General features: G+C 39.3%; 1 protein-coding gene across 1 annotated transcript in view; it reads left to right on the top strand.

Moving 5' to 3' along the window:
* lrch2 (leucine-rich repeats and calponin homology (CH) domain containing 2) overlaps positions 1 to 16,745 on the top strand; it is a 74,278-nt gene that overhangs the window by 19,977 nt on the left and 37,556 nt on the right. The window contains exons 2-12 of the mRNA XM_066653307.1: positions 7,010 to 7,154; positions 8,155 to 8,281; positions 8,404 to 8,509; positions 9,158 to 9,294; positions 10,911 to 11,041; positions 11,919 to 12,006; positions 12,387 to 12,483; positions 12,944 to 13,044; positions 13,186 to 13,250; positions 14,999 to 15,103; positions 15,479 to 15,547. Of these exons, the coding sequence (XP_066509404.1) occupies positions 7,010 to 7,154; positions 8,155 to 8,281; positions 8,404 to 8,509; positions 9,158 to 9,294; positions 10,911 to 11,041; positions 11,919 to 12,006; positions 12,387 to 12,483; positions 12,944 to 13,044; positions 13,186 to 13,250; positions 14,999 to 15,103; positions 15,479 to 15,547 (1,171 nt within the window). The remainder of the gene's footprint in view (positions 1 to 7,009; positions 7,155 to 8,154; positions 8,282 to 8,403; positions 8,510 to 9,157; positions 9,295 to 10,910; positions 11,042 to 11,918; positions 12,007 to 12,386; positions 12,484 to 12,943; positions 13,045 to 13,185; positions 13,251 to 14,998; positions 15,104 to 15,478; positions 15,548 to 16,745) is intronic.

The following is a 16,745-nucleotide window of genomic DNA, read 5'->3' as shown; positions in this document are numbered from 1 at the left end:
ACAATCTGTAAGTATAGCAATATAAATATCTGGATTTATAGGCACCTATATAGTAGTTAAGATAGAATTGGTATCTGTGCTCAGTATCGACGGATACTTGAACATGAAATATTGTATCGGTATCGTAAGGGTAAAAGTGGTATCGGTGCATCCCTAGTAAATATATGTATATATGTGTTTGTGTTTTTTGTGTGAGAGACTTTACATTAACTGTACATATAAGTTAACCTCCTTTTTAACTTGTCAATAATGTCAATATTGGGTATGAAAACAATGGCAGACTGTTGGAATTTACTTGACAAGAAGTTTATGTAACAGTATTTACTTCATTATATTCATTATAAGTCTGATTGGAAGGGGTGTCTTTTCTAAAGCTGCTGCTGGAAGGGAGGAAGTCACTGTAGGTCAGTGGTCACAGTCACTTATTGCCGCACACTTTCCTCTTTCGTACATGTGTGTCTTTTGTGCAGTGACCAATTTGAGTCTTGTACAAGCACACACACACTGGACAGAAAGGATGATATTAGAAATGTCAGTGTCACTACAAATACTCATCAGTTCTTCTTCTACCCCTCACTATACACACAGACTGTACTTCTGACTCTTTATCATATCGTCTAGATATTTTCCTCTCTTTTGCCCAGCGAAAGGGCCTGGCCCACACACCATATTTTCAGTCTGTGTTCTTGCCACAGGTGCACAATAAAATAAAATAACTTATTGTTCAAATGATCATACTTGTTTGTATTCCCTTTTTGTTGAGACACACTGAGGCTAACATCATTTGGAATATTGATATTCTTCTCTGATATACAGTGTGTAAAAATGTCTCTAGAGTATTGTCTTTAGGGAATTTTTTGTTCCCCATAAATTTTCATGAGTTTCTGTGGAGTTCTACCTTTGAACTATATTTTTTTCATTCATTCATTATCTGTAACCGCTTATCCAGTTCAGGGTCATGGTGGGTCCAGAGCCTACCTGGAATCATTGGGCGCAAGGCAGGAATACACCCTGGAGGGAGCGCCAGTCCTTCACAGGGCAACACAGACACACATTCACTCACACACTCATACCTACGGACACTTTTGAGTCGCCAATCAACCTACCAACGTGTGTTTTTGGACTGTGGGAGGAAACCGGAGCACCCGGAGGAAACCTGAACTATATTTGCACAATTTAATTTTTTGGTGTCAAAACACGGGTCAAAATTAATTGTCTCCTTTTTTTTTAACTTACAAGGAATCTGAAACTCTTAGAAGATACAGAAACAGTTGAAGATGATGTAAGGAGATTTTTGTCAAGGTGTAAATGCCATGAGCAACAAGCTCAGCAAGCAGTGTCATGCAATCATTAAACTTATAACTAGCAGTAATGTGGCCTGAGGAAATGTCAGCATCTTTGTTCTCTTGGAATCTGGGCCATGTGTGAGACCCTGTGGATGGCTTCTCGTTGAATATTTCATTCAGAGTATAGCAGTGATTCTTGCGGTTTTCACAGCAGGCTGGAGACCTGAACAGATGAATCGAGAAACTGTGAAAGAAAGAAAATAGCAATGCAGAAAGACAATGTTTTTTGTTATTGTTTCTAGAAATAATGAAGCACATTTTTTGTGAAGTAAATACTTTCAACACATGAGTTTGTGCTGTAAAACAGAGGAATCTTGTCTGTGGAGTGATGGAGCATCTTCTGAGCGTTTTGGATGTGTTGAAGTGGTGTTTGTGATCCAGAACTAATCATTCAATATCCACTCCAGACCTCAGTGATGTTCCTGTGGCTGAATGCAATTTATTCTTCTCTAAAAAGTTTCAGCAGGTTTGTATATGGTCCAGGTGGGTGCAGCAGGGGGTGTCGATTCTGGATTTTTCCCTCGCCTTATGTCTGAAAGGGGTTTGGTGTGTTCTTTCCATGTCTGCATGAGTTTTCTCTAGCAGTTTTAAAACATATTGGTAGGTTGGCTGTGTGAAATTGTGAGTGTGCAATATACTGTAATAAACCGAGATCTCCAGTAGGAACGGCCAGATTTTCTCTTTTTCTTGGTTAAACTGGACCTCAAGCTGTAGTTTTCTGGAATACATCCATCAGGCTTCACCCAGTTTTGTTATGTTTGAGTGTCCTTTTATTTTATCTGCAGCGATTGTTTTTTTTTTTTTACATTTGTATAATTTATCCCTACACTCCATCTTGTTGTATTTTGACTTCTCACATTGGCACAGCCCACACTGTTCTGCTCGATGACATTTTCCAAATGTTCCTTCTAATCTTGAGCCAAAGTATTACCCACACTGTCTCAATCTACTTACACACATAATCGCATATACACAGTTTTTATAGTGATCCTGTCATGATCCCAGAAGTGTGTGTGTGAGTGTGTGTGTGTGCCAGGCAGTGTTTATGTAGGTTAGTGAGTGGGTGGTGAAGGCAACTGGGGTCTCTCTCCGCAGACTGTGTAACAGTTCTGTGCGTCTGAGTGTGTAAGTGTGTGTGTTGCCTCCAGTTAATGGACATTAACATTAGTCACGGCCAACAGAGCGATGTAAACCCATAGCGGTGAAGATGGACAGATTTACAACAATGACAGTGATGGCAGTTTTGGGAAAGAGCTTAGAGAAAACTAGAGAAGACTAATTTAACATTAAACAACTTTTTATAAAAAAATATTCAGAGATATCTTTTACTTCCATCTGCTGTTTAACAGAGGGTTCCCAGAGTGAAACATACCATCTGTGGGACATTCTCGGCATGTCCTGCTCAGCTCAAGTGTCTTATTAATTCAGACGAGTTGGCCAGTGATGATGTGCGATTGATTTGAAAGGCCAAACCTGGCCCTAGATCAGCACTGAACTTAGAGCCAAGTTGCACACTATTTTAAAGTATTTGTGGATGCTGGTAACCACACCTCTCCAACTCTAAGCAGCCAATGGAATGTGAGCTCTGGTCTAAGTGAAACCTCTGAAGCGGAAACGGTTGCCAGGCAGCACAGCTTGAGTTAGGAACGGTTGCCATGTTCAACGCAGTACACAGCGAATCTGGGTCACAACTGCGTTCAGCAATTTGATCTCATTGGTTAATCAATGCCGAGCCCATCACGGGGAAGTACTTCTCACTGGCTGAGTTTGAGCCACACCCCCCTCCTGGGCCAAAATGTCCAAACTCCCTCTCTTCCTGTGTCATTAATATTTTTCCTCTTTTCTATATTTCTCTCTACTTTTGCCCTCATTTTGGATGTGTCTCTTTCTTTTTCACTTTGTTATTTGTTCTTGTTCTTGTTCACTTTGTTCTTGGGTATCCGACAGATTTATTTAAAAATAAAACATGTTGTTGTTTGGGGTAAACAGTAATTTTCTATGGTAATGTTTAATTTACCTCATGTGTATGATCATTTCAATTCATTGTGTTTAACACACCGTCCTGAGTCTCAAATAGAAAAAGGTGTCGAACACTGAAATGCTGTAAAATGGAAAAGAAATCTGAGGCTATTATTTTGCCCTCCACCCTTGAATGTCCCGATCCAGGTGTATGGAGATTAGTATAGAAAATTCAGCTGCTGGTTCTTAAGGTGAACCCACCTTTTAGGCTGTAGCGTTTATGGCACTTTAATTTTGCTTTTATTAATAAAAGTAGTGCTTGATCAACAAGAACATGCAGTGTAATTTATGTAAAGGGCAGCTATAATAAGCACCAAATATTCAGGGGTGCTAATAGGGCCTCTTGCTTGTGACCTGTCAACATGCAGAAGGTGAGTCGCTGAGGGAGTGACAAGACATGCCCATGAGGTGCAACACAACTAAAACTTGTTTAAAAAACTGGCCTTTCACCCTTTCTTTTTACTGCAGTGACATTAAGAGTTGTGTGGATGAAGTAGTTTAAAGTGCTGCATGTTTTCTGAGACACTTCCTTCTTGTTTTTAAACAAAACATGTATCTATTTTCAGTCTGGAGCTTTGCCAAGTCTGATCTATCAAAACTGAGAAGTTGAGAAGTGTTCCTCTTGCTGTTTTAGAAAGTATGCGTGTGGACAAAAAAGGTGGACAAAACGGTTGGACACGTCCTAACAGAGCTTTGCCTGTCTTACAAATCATGGCGGTTTCTTGCTCTGATACCAGCCTCTAGTCAAACATGTGACTGACATTCCAGTCCTCGCAAATATTGCTTAATTGCCGAAGCAGCAATGGAAAAAAGGTTCGTTTTCCTTGCTGTAGTAGCACATATTTAAGTTATGTGTTTGCCTAATAAATCAATTAATAATTAAAGAAAACTGAGTGGACTTGTGGTCAAGGGATTTTATAGCTACTGACTTGTCATAAAATATACAATATAAAAATGTAGGGAGAGATTGTACTTTTACTCAACTGTAAAAATTATCTGTTGCAGAATAACTTCATGTTTGAGCATCAAAAAGCTTAAAGATCCAATCTGTTTATCCCTACGTCCCGCAGACGGGTTCTGTGTCCTGAGTAAAGCTAACTGTGTTAAGAAAATTGGGATCAGCACATTTTGTTAGTGTTCCATGTTGAACCATGTCCATGTGGAAAAGCTACTTGAACGTTTCGAACCTTTAGTGGCCTGGGATGGGTTCCCCTTTTCAATCTTGGTTTCTCTCATTGGTTCTTCCTTGTGATTCGTTGAGTTTTTCCTGGTCACGTTGACTTGCTGTGTTTGCGCTAGAGCCTGGAATACTGGAAAGCTCCTTTGTGGCTACACCATTTCACTAAAACATCAATCTACACACAAAAATAAAGTGAACTGGTGGCTGCTATTTCCCACCTGAAATATTTTGACTAGCAAAGCTGGTGTTACTTATCGATTTTCCCTGCCACCATAAATGTCGTTTAGTCAATTTAATTTTCGTAGTCAAACTTTTCTTTCCACGTTACATGTGTCCGTTTATGAGTCTTATTGGCGTTATACACCAGGTTTTTTAATTGTCTGTTCCACCTTCACCTCCAAGAGCTGAAGCTAGAACAATAGCTTTTGAAACTTTTTGGAGCAACTGTTATTCCATTTTATCCATTTAAATTACAAAAACCAATTGTATTATTCAATCAGTTACTCATAATTTTCATATTCAAGCATTTACTTACACCATAAATGGGTCTTTTTAAGAGTCTTATTTGCTTTGTTCTCTAGCTTCTTATTGAATACCCATTTAAACAGCTAATACCACATTAAACAGTTATGCGAAGCTAAAGATAGCGCTAGGTTTATAAACAAAACTAATTTTGAGTCACTTATTTCCCATTTTATCCATTTATAACATATGGCTAAGTGTACATCATGTCATTAAATCATCTACCTACTAGAGAAACGCATATTTGCTATGTACTGCCAAGCTTGATTTCTCCGTTGCACCTTAAATAGGTGAATATGCAAGGTTTTTCAAACACAATTCTTACACGGTTTGTTTAAAAAACACACACGCGCACACACACACACACACACACACACACACACCATGGAGAAACATATGTATCTGCATCAATTTCTTTAAAAAACAATGGAATTTACACATTTCAATCATGTTATTATTCTCCTTCATATAAAACACAGCCCAGTGGGGCTTTTTGGTCCGGTAAATGTTTGGACTGAGGGCGGGATGACAGGAGGTCCGCTCCGGACTGACCACTTTTCAAAGAGAATGCTTTAGCATTGCTGTGAGAGGCAGCAGTGTTTTAGCTTTGACTGTTTCCTTAATCTATGATCACACACCCTGGACATTTTATGGCCAAGTACAGTAAATATCCTACAGACTGCTCCTTTAATAAATACAATTCAACCCACATGTGTTTCCTCCCACTGTCACACGTTGGTGGATTGAGGACTCAGATGTGTCCATAGGTGTGACTGTGTGTTGCCCTGTGAATAACTCCATGGTGTGTTCCTGCATTGTGCCCAGTGATTCCAGGCAGGTTTTGGACCAACTGCGAACCCTGAACTGGATAAGCGGTTAAACACTAGTGAATGAGTGAATGAATGAGACATATAAACATGGGCTACACACACACAAACACAGAGACACACACTCCTTTCAACAAACACATGATTAATACTGTATTCTCCCAGGCAAAAGTATGCATCTGACTGGCAGTTACAACGGTTATGAGCGCCCACACACACACATTATCCAAAACATAAGCATATGCAATAAGTATTTGCAGTGGAGGATGTTTTATTCCTTTGTAATTTGAGGACAGAGTTTCATCAGTGGAAGCAGAAAAATCTAATTAAACCAAATGGTACATAATACCATAGTGTGGCTCTCATTCTGTAACAGATCTACCCTGAAAAAACCCACTCACACAGCCATTATCTGTTTTTCTTCCATAAGTATTTAAGTGGTTAGATCAGAAGCATTATTTCATTTTAAAGCATGTTACTACAAAGATGTTTATTCCAAATTGTTTCGAAGCATTTCTATCGGTTAATGTGATCAAATGTTTTCAAAATTTGAAACAGTTGTTAAATAAATGTACTAACTAATAAGTAAACGTTTTGTTTGGGCTTTTGAGAACTGCCACCAACTCAGTCTCATATTAATATCATGCATACTGTCAATACACCCTGGAGGGGTCATCAGTCCTTCACAAAGTGACACCGACACTCACAATTATGGACACTTTTGAGTCGCCAATCCACCTACTAACATGTGTTTTTGGACTGTGGGAGGAAACCGGAGCACCCGGAGGAAACCCACGCAGACATTGGGAGAACACACCAAACTCCTCACAGTCAGTCACCCAGAGCGGGACTTGAACCCCCAACCTCCAGGTCCCTGGAGCTGTGTGACTGCAACACTACCTGCTGCACCACTGTGCCACCCCAGATTATTCATATTTTATTAAAATATTTGTGCTCAGGGACATTAGCAAACACACCCTCACTCCCACACTCCTTACAAGGAGTGGGACTGTTTCAGTGCCTGTCAGGACATGAAGAGAAAAGTTCTCACTTTGGAGTAGTCTCTGTCTTGTGCACTCTGTGAAAATGCTGAATCTCTTTACCTTTCCACCCAGATTTGTCCAAGAACCGTTTTGGAGAAATCCCCCCTGATGTGTGTATGTTTGCTCCACTGGAGTCACTCAACCTCTACCACAACTGCATCAAGGCCATTCCTGAAGCCATTGTGAATCTACAGATGCTAACATACCTCAACATCAGGTGAGCAGATCTTTAGATGCTGAAATATGTCCAGAACACACATTTGTTTCAGTGTACCTGTCATCTCTGGTTCTGTGTTTTCTGTTGTGTGTCAAAGATACAGATCTTGGGTTATAATTCAGCTTCAGTTTGAATGCAATTTCTCATACAGTATTTTAGAATACACTGAAAGCAGAAATGTTTGAAGTCCCTAAGATGTCAAGAAAAATATTAAACCCATTTTCTATGTTAAATGGATCTTCTATCTGTTTTAATAAAGTGTCTCTTAATTTATCCGTTTAGTGAAACGGAATAAGACTTTATTCCTGGGACATCTCAGATTCCTTTAAACATATAGTAGTAGTAGTAATAATAATAATGTTAATAATAAAAATAAATTTGATTTATAATATAATATATTAATCTCAAAGTGCTACAAGGTAAAACATTTTCACGAGAAAAAGAAAAACAAATATAATGATGAAAACCTCAGCAGGTTACTTATGAGTTATATTCTTCTAAAGAGGAATGTTTTGAGTCCTTTTTTAAAATTCTCACTCGTCGGAGCAGAAGGCCCATGGTGCTGAGCTTAGTTCTAGGGATTGGAAGGTGATTTGATGTGAGCAGTCCTTTCAGGTTGGAAGGGGCATTGCCATAGATGCACTGGTGAGTAAGAAGGGGAATCTTGTATTTGATCCGGGCATGCCTTCCCAAATATAGCCCTGTGTGAATGTGGAATGTTTAAGCTTAAAGTGGAAACATGAATATATGATTTTTTTTCTCTCTAAAAAGATAAGAATGAGAAGTTATTGCTGCTAAGTCCCTAATACCCAGAGTCTTACAATGATGTTCTGGTCTGGCTCAGTGTTGGGAACTGAGCCTGATTCAGTAGTGCTTTCATCAGTTACTGAACAGATTCAGATTTATATTTATATATTTAAATTCAGCTTTGATACTGTAAACTTTTATCATGATTCATGATGTTTTCTAATATTTTTGTGTGTATTCTCATATTTTCCAGCCGGAATCAGCTGTCAGTCCTCCCCAAGTTTCTCTTCAACCTTCCTCTGCGGGTACTTGTGGTCAGCAACAATAAACTTGTGTCCATTCCTGATGAGATTGGGAAGGCCAAAGACCTCATGGAATTGGTTAGTGTGTGTGTGTGTGTGTGTGTGTGTGTGTGTGTGTGTGTTGAAAAGGCCTGTAATGTTCTTATATGTTGTGTGTGCGATTTTTCTAGAGGAACTTAATAGTTTGTCTGTGTGTGTAGGACATCAGCTGTAATGAAATTCAGGTGCTTCCTGCTCAGATGGGAAAACTCCTCGCCTTACGAGAACTTAACATCAGGAGAAATTGCCTACAAGTTCTACCGGATGGTACAGATTCACACACAAACACACAAACACACACCTGCTGGACCACTGTAGAAACCTTCTCCACACCTGAACACTGAATGGGGGTCTTTATAGGCACTCTATCCGACACTTGGCATTGAGCAGAATAACCTTACACACTGGATGCAACCTTATGCAGCTGAATTCACTCTATTTACACAGTCCCTACACATATTTGGACAAATTGTAGGTTCTGCATTATTAACGGATTGAGTTGAGTGGTGCCAAAGCTGGTCTAACATGATTCCAGTTTCCACACACCTCCACACTGCTCTCTCAGGGGGAATGGGTTTGTTTTCACTGATTTCATAGATTGTATATTTGTATTTAAAAGCAGATCTGAGGTAATTATTTTCAGATAAATGAAGTGCAGCCTAAAAGACTCTAGAGATTGTCTGAACCCACTGCTTTTAGGTTAGGGCAAAGGTTAATCTGGAAATCCTGTCCTTTGAGATTTTCTTTTTTTCCCCTTAGGCTTCTTAATGCTTTACAGGATTTTAATTATACATTATAATCAGTTGACTTCCTGCTAGGAGAATGACTAATGTTTCTCTCTCTCTCTCTCTCTCTCTCTCTCTCTCTCTCTCTCTCTCTCTCTCTCTCTCTCTCTTCTCTCTCTCTCTCTTTCAGAGCTGTCTGATCTGCCACTGATCAGGTTGGATTTCTCTTGTAATAAAATCACTGAAATCCCTCCATCTTACCGAAAGCTCTGTGAGTTGCAGCACATCGTTCTCGACAACAACCCCATGCAATCTCCTCCTGCACAGGTATGTGTGTGTCATATACAGACCTTTTCTTTCCTCTGACAGACGTGATTAAATGCACAGAACAGTTCAAAATATTTGATCAATAGAAGTCTCTGAAGTGATGGAAGTTTTATGTGCAATGGTTATGTAATATTTACTAGAAAGGTGTATGTGGTGGTGGATAGGTTAGCAACACCAAATGGTTTCTCACAAAGAAATGTGGGAGAGCTTTTCGGGGGATACTTTTTGGGGGTGAAAGTAACATATTGCTTCTTTAAACACAACACAGAAGGCCTGAACTGGGAACACTCCTGAATCCCTCAGTGTCAAATGGCTCCTTACTCCCTACGTAGTGCAGTTATTTTATAAAATATATTATACTGTAAAAGTGTGGTAGGTCCAGTAGGGCATTGCACAGACAAAATCGTAAGTATAGTATAGGAGTATAGGAGGCAATAATTTAAGACCTGTGTAGTGCATTAAGCAGAAAACGGAGTGAGACAGCATCTACAACAGAGCCAGGCCTCCCTTTGCTTTCTTGCCTTAAATTTGTGTTTTGGCGCCATCTAGTGACTGCCGTTAAATTTCATATCAGGAGCCCATCCAGATGATATTAATTTGTGTGAGAACGTCCCTGTGAATTAGCAGTGCGTTGTTTTATAAGCTCCTCCTATACAAACTTTCAGGCTTATTCTCGTATCTGCCACTATATTAGAAATCATTTAATTAAACCTCCACCTGGGAATGTGTTCCTTTCACGCACTGTTTGTGCTAGTTATCCTCTAGATGCTATCCTCCAGGTTTTTATACATGGTCAGCATCTGACCAAAGAGAGGCTCCTGGCTCCACATTTTTGAGTTATGGAATCTTGGTTAATATTTTTTTTTCATAACTTTGTGTGAATACTGTTCAGTGCTACACGAGGAATCGGGATCCTTTTGGTGATGTGAAAATGATGTATTTAATGCATATGACAAACTTAATATGGCTTAAGAATGAGATATTATCCCCATGCATTAATAATTTAATTCCCATACCTTTTAATTTGTTTCCACTGATTAATATTTTAGGGCGGCATGGTGGCGCAGCAGGTAGTGTTGCAGTCACACAGCTCCAGGGACCTGGAGGTTGTGGGTTAGTTTCCCGCTCCGGGTGACTGTCTGTGAGGAGTTGGTGTGTTCTCCCCGTGTCCGTGTGGGTTTCCTCCGGGTGCTCCGGTTTCCTCCCACAGTCCAAAAACACACATTGCAGGTGGATTGGCGACTCAAAAGTGTCCGTAGGTGTGAGTGAATGTGTGTGTGTGTGTTGCCCTGTGAAGGACTGACGCCCCCTCCAGGGTGTATACCCGCCTTGCGCCCAATGACTCCAGGTAGGCTCTGGACCCACTGCGACCCTGAATTGGATAAGCAGTTACAGATAATGAATGAATGAATGAATGAATGATTAATATTTTGTTCCCATGCATTATTACATCATTCTCATGCCTTTATTTTATGGAATTGTGTGAATTAATTTTTTTTTTTAGCAGAAACTTTTAATTACATTTTGAGCTGATTCATGGTGATTTTCTCCACTGTGTGTATTGTTTAAGAAAATGTAAAGCTGGTGGTTTTTACAATGTTATCTTGTCGTTTCAGATTTGTCTGAAGGGAAAGATTCATATCTTTAAGTATTTGAACATGCAGGCGTGTCGGCTGGATAAAAAGCCAGACTCGCTGGATCTCCCCACCCTGGGCAAGCGCTGTTTACCACCCCAGTTAACAGACAGGTACGCACATGCTTCTTTTTCACCTGTCTCCATCATCTCTCCATCCACCCACACAGCAGATTACACAAGCAAAAGCTTTAGTCAAGTGATAACTTAACCCTTTCCATAGCCACTGGGTCTACCATGATAGTGAATATATATTGTGATATGTCTACACTTATGTTTTTTATCTTTTGATGTCATATAAACTGAAAATCTGCCTTTTTCGATGAACAGATCAGTATAAATATTCCAAAATGACTTATGAATGTATTGTTCTTATTAACTTGAATGTAAAGGTATGTTATACATGCATGTATTTTCTGGATGTATGAGTATGTTACATCATTGTATGACACTGTATAATTAATTCATATAAACAGCACTTCACTCTTCAGAACATTTCTGGATTTATGTAAATAGTATTGATAATTATTATTATATATATATATAGGCGGCACGGTGGCGGAGCAGGTAGTGTCGCAGTCACACAGCTCCAGGGGCCTGGAGGTTGTGGGTTCGATTCCCGCTCCGGGTGACTGTCTGTGAGGAGTTGGTGTGTTCTCCCTGTGTCTGCGTGGGTTTCCTCCGGGTGCTCTGGTTTCCTCCCACAGTCCAAAAACACACGTTGGTAGGTGGACTGGCGACTCAAAAGTGTCCATAGGTGTGAGTGAATGTGTGTGTGTTGCCCTGTGAAGGACTGGCGCCCCCTCCAGGGTGTATTCCTGCCTTGCGCCCAATGATTCCAGGTAGGCTCTGGACCCACTGCGACCCTGAACTGGATAAGCGCTTACAGATAATGAATGAATATATATATATATATATATATATATATATATACATTTTTTTTCTTACCACATGTAAATATTGTGAACTGTGTGTGTGTGTATGCATGTAGTATGGAGGATTTTTACCCTAGTAAGAACCATGGTCCTGATTCGGGGATTGGCAGTGACAACGGTGATAAAAGACTCTCCACTACCGAGGTACACACGCACGCATGCATACACACCCACACACACAAAGAAAACTTGCACACACTTGTAGCGTGTGTCATTGCTGTAGTTCGGAATAATTTGTTGCTTTAAATGAATGGTAAATGATAATGAGAGGCCTAAAGCTACATAATAAAACAATAGCATCAAAGCACAATGTTGCTATGGAAGCATTACAACGTCGAACAAACAGCTGGGCATCAGTCTGAAACTATGGATGGAGTAAATGGTTAAAAAGAATGTTTTAAATGTTTTAGTTTTACTTCTTTTACTGTAATATGCACATCTGAGCATTATTGCTTGATCTTTCAGTGTAGATGTCTGCCTCTTCCCCTCTCTCTCCCTCTGTCTTCCACCTTTTCTCTTTTTAGCCTTCTGATGATGACACTATCAGTCTACACTCTCAGGTTTCTGAGACAGCTCGAGCGGATGCTCACTCAATCCTTTGCAAACTGGACCCTAGTAAAGGTAAAGTGTGTGTGTGTGTGTGTGTGTGTTCATTTATGAAGAATTTTGTTGAACTGTGGCAAAATGTGTTTTTTCAGACATGGGTCTGGTCACTATTCGTAAAAAAGAATAAAAAGGATCATCATGTGATTTCAAATTCTGACATATTTTGACAAATAAACACAATGAGGCTATAAATCTGACAGATTCAGCCCAGTCCATTAGTGTTTTCTGCAGTCAGAGGTCAGGTTGACGGTCATATTGATCCAGCAATCGTTTTTAATTCAACAAAATTAATTTGTATTATAAATTATAACATTTCTATCAATATATAACTTTTTATATGCTTCTTTCTTATACATAACACATTTCGACAACAAGTCTCGACTCTGCAAAAAGCCCAAAACATAATTAAATGTTTGTGTACGTTGGCTTACAGATTTGAGTATCTATTAAACTTTCTGTGTGTGTGTGCGTGCAGATCAGGACCCATATGATTTCATTGATCCAAACCAAGAAGAAGAGGCAACACTTTCTGAGGGTGATCTGCAGCAAAACACACCTTATGTGACATGTATAAAGGTATAAACACGCACACAATCACAGTTTTCTCTGTCTCTATTAATGAAGAGTGCTTAATTATTTATTATGAAGTTACTGTTTTATCTCTCTCCCTCTTTACTCTTCCCTCTCTCTGTTTTTCCTCTGTCTTTCTATCTGCAGGAATTGGAGAGAGTTCTTAAAACACACCAAAGCAAAGATAAGGAGAACTGGAAAGAGGAATCTGGGTAAATACCTTGAAACACACACACACACAAATGGCCACTAGGGGTCAGTGAGGAATTTCTGGAAATCTGTATTTGTGTGTGTGTGTGTGTGTGTGTGTGTGTGTGTGTGTGTGAGAGAGAGAGAGAGAGAGAGAGAGAGAGAGAGAGAGAGAGAGAGTGGGGAGGGAAAGAAATACAGATGGATGACTCACCCTTCTTTAGAAATGTTGTCTTTTACCTGGAAAAATATACTTACAAATTGCGTCACTTGAGCCCACACCCACCACTCCCAGAGGATATCAGAGAAAAATACCCATATGGGTGTGTGTCCTTTTGTGTGTGTGTGTGTGTGTATGTATGTATGTGTACCAATAATTACAATCTTTTCTACGTTTGTGGAAGTAAACCTACTGGAATTGTTGGATGAATTAGCAAATTTACACTTGTTCACTTTCCCAGATTGAGTGTATCAGCCATGAAACACTTTGTGTATATTAGACTTAGGAACCCACTGAAACCTCATCCAAGTCTTCATTAATGTCTTTCAACAGTTGTCAGCATGGTTTATGACACAGCAGGATGTAATTTTGAAATGAACACAACCTCAGCTTGTAGTTGAATGCAATAGGTCTCTACAGACAACTCCTGTTTGACTGATTTTAGGATGCTTTTACAGAAAGGATAAACACAGCTCTAAAATAAAGAAGCAAGAAATGCGTCTTGGCTGACTGACTACAACTGGAGCAAGTGGAACAACTCTGTCTAATGATTCTAAATAATTCCATATATGTGCTGTATGACCTAGAGTACCTGCTGAATAATTCATATTATGTACTGCGCTATTTATAATGGATACTGGGTTGTTCATAGTAGTTGTTGAAAAGTTCGTAATAGTTCTGAAAAAAATATTTAATTACTATATGGTTAATGGTATTTATTACTGTCTAATAAGAATACTTGAAGAAAAAGCATGCTGTTTAAACGGTTCAGGTGTTGCTTGAAAAGTATTACATGCTTTTGCAGTTTAATTACGGCAATGGGATGAAAGTAGTGCACTGCCTTGTAATCTAACCGTTTGTCTTGATTGATTGATCATTGCCTCAACTATTATTTAGAAAAAGAATATGTGATGAGTGATACATGTACCTGAGCTTTTATTATCCTTCCACTTTGTTGTTGCAATTTGTGGGTAATTTTTTTCCAAAGAAGCACCAGCCTACAACAGGAAATGGCAGTGCCTTCCACAAACCTGCAAAAACAAGGAACCCTACTTCCAGGGAGTCCTGTAAATAAATTATTTTAATTTTTCCTGCAAACAAATCATCGCAGAGTTCCATTTTTTCTTTGTTTCTACAGCCACACTGTGTGTGTGCGTGTGTGTGTGTGTGTGTGTGTGTGTTCTAGAGCCACTGTGAGTGTGTTAGTAGTGTGGAGGTTATGTCCTCTAGCATCAGCACAGTCTGGGATACCCTGTATTATGGCATCATTTTTCAGAAAACATAGAATTTAATCAGATTTACTGAGATGCATCTTTGTTTTGGGATTTATACCAAAGAAAAAAAACTAAAGCTAAAGCTTAGTATCTCCAAAATGATAGATTTTAAGGAGAAGTGGGATAATCATAATTATTCAGTGCAAATAAAATGAGTTTTAAACCCATTAAATTCATTTTTTCTTTGTTGGCCTGGTGTGCAATTGTGCTGTGTCTCTCTCTATCTCAACACTTACCTCTCTCTCTCTCTCTCTCTCTCTCTCTCTCTCTCTGAAAGATCTGAAAAAGAGCAGCTTGCAGAAGAAGAGGAGGATGAACTCAAGGAGGTTTTGGATCTGAGGAAGATAGCAGTGCAGCTTCTTCAACAGGAGCAACAGAACAGGTGAGACACAGACAGAATTACACACACACGTGAGCACACTAGCAAACACGTGTTCATGTCTGATCAGTTTCTGTATAGAAACAATTATATTAGAATATTCACAATGTCCATATCTCTGCCTTTTTGCCTCTTTGACTTTTTTTCATGATGTTATTTTCCACTTTTTCTATCTATCTATCTATCTATCTATCTATCTATCTATCTATCTATCTATCTATCTTTCTCCCCATCCTCTGCTAACTAACAAATGTTACATGCTTTCCTCCCTTTCCCCTTTTATTCTGCCACATCTTTCATCGCATCTTTTCCCTTCTCCTGCTTCACTGCTCCACTGCTGGGACACAATTGGTGCTCACATGACCATGTGATCATCAGGAGGCGGTCCTTAATTTGTAGAGCAGAAAGTCTTATCCACCGTAGGAGGGCAGCGGGGCGAGCGCACAGGTAGAGAGAGAGAAAGAGAGAGAGAGAGAGATTTTATGTGTGTATGTTAATGTGTAATGATTTCAGTACCATACATTTAAATTCTTTGCACATTTTGAATTACATTCTTAAGTGGAAACAAATGTTGAGGATAATAAGAAGGGCTTTTTTTGGATGCTTTCTCATGAGGCAATCAGAACTAAATCACAAATCACTGCAGTACATCGTTATAGAAGGTTTCTGGCACTGTTTTAAACAACAACAACAAAAAAACAGATTTACAGACATCAAGGTCCTATCCCAAAGTGAACAAAATGAACTCCTTCTAAACCAGAGAAAGAACCACTGAGAGGAACAAGGACCCAACAACCTCTGAACAAAAAGAGGAGCCAGTGAAAGGAACCAACAGAACAACAGGTTGAACCACGGAATGAAACCAAGACCTAAAAATTGCTCTGAACATGTGGAAGTACCGCTGAGAGGAATCAAGTCTCGGAAGTAAAGCAAATAATTACTACAATATGAGGAACCGGATTAAAGATTTAGGACACAGTGGGTAAACAATGGTGCATATACAACAGAAGAATAGTATTGACGTCATAGAAAAATGATTCAGATTAACTATTCTCTGTGACCAGAGTGAACCATAGTAAAACTAGTCAAAACAAACGAAGAAAGACATGATGTCAGTGAAGGAAAATTATTAGGAGTGAAAATAAGCTTTGAAACTATTGTCAAGTGTGCCTTCAAGTCAAAATGTTTTTAAAATAAAACATTCAGTCATGTGTGACACTTCCTCATATCAGTGTAATCTCACTGATGATCTTATGGAAATGCACTTTTCGGTAGCACCCAGAAGGGATGCGTACTGTAACTGATACTTGTGTGTGTGTGTGTGTAGGTGGGTGTGTGTTTGTTTGTTCTAAAGCTTTGTACATGTTTCCTTGTTATTGTAGTTTGTTTGGACCAAAATAACCGTAACTACCATATCTGATACTTTTGCTGTCAAGTCCTATTGAGACATGATTTGTTTTACGTTTACGTTATGGGAGTGGGTGGATGGCTCTAAATTAGACATTAAAGTTAAAGACATAAAAGTGAGGAACCCTGACACATTAGTCTGCCTCACATTTGTACACAGATCCCAGTTCAACTTTGTCAGTCATTAGAGCACCAAACTTCCTACACAGTGCACCTTGCAGATTATGAAACTAAGACT

The sequence above is a fragment of the Hoplias malabaricus genome, chromosome 2 (genome assembly GCF_029633855.1).
Source record: "Hoplias malabaricus isolate fHopMal1 chromosome 2, fHopMal1.hap1, whole genome shotgun sequence".
NCBI classification, from domain to species: Eukaryota; Metazoa; Chordata; class Actinopteri; order Characiformes; family Erythrinidae; genus Hoplias; species Hoplias malabaricus.
This window is presented reverse-complemented; position numbering and strand designations above follow the sequence as displayed.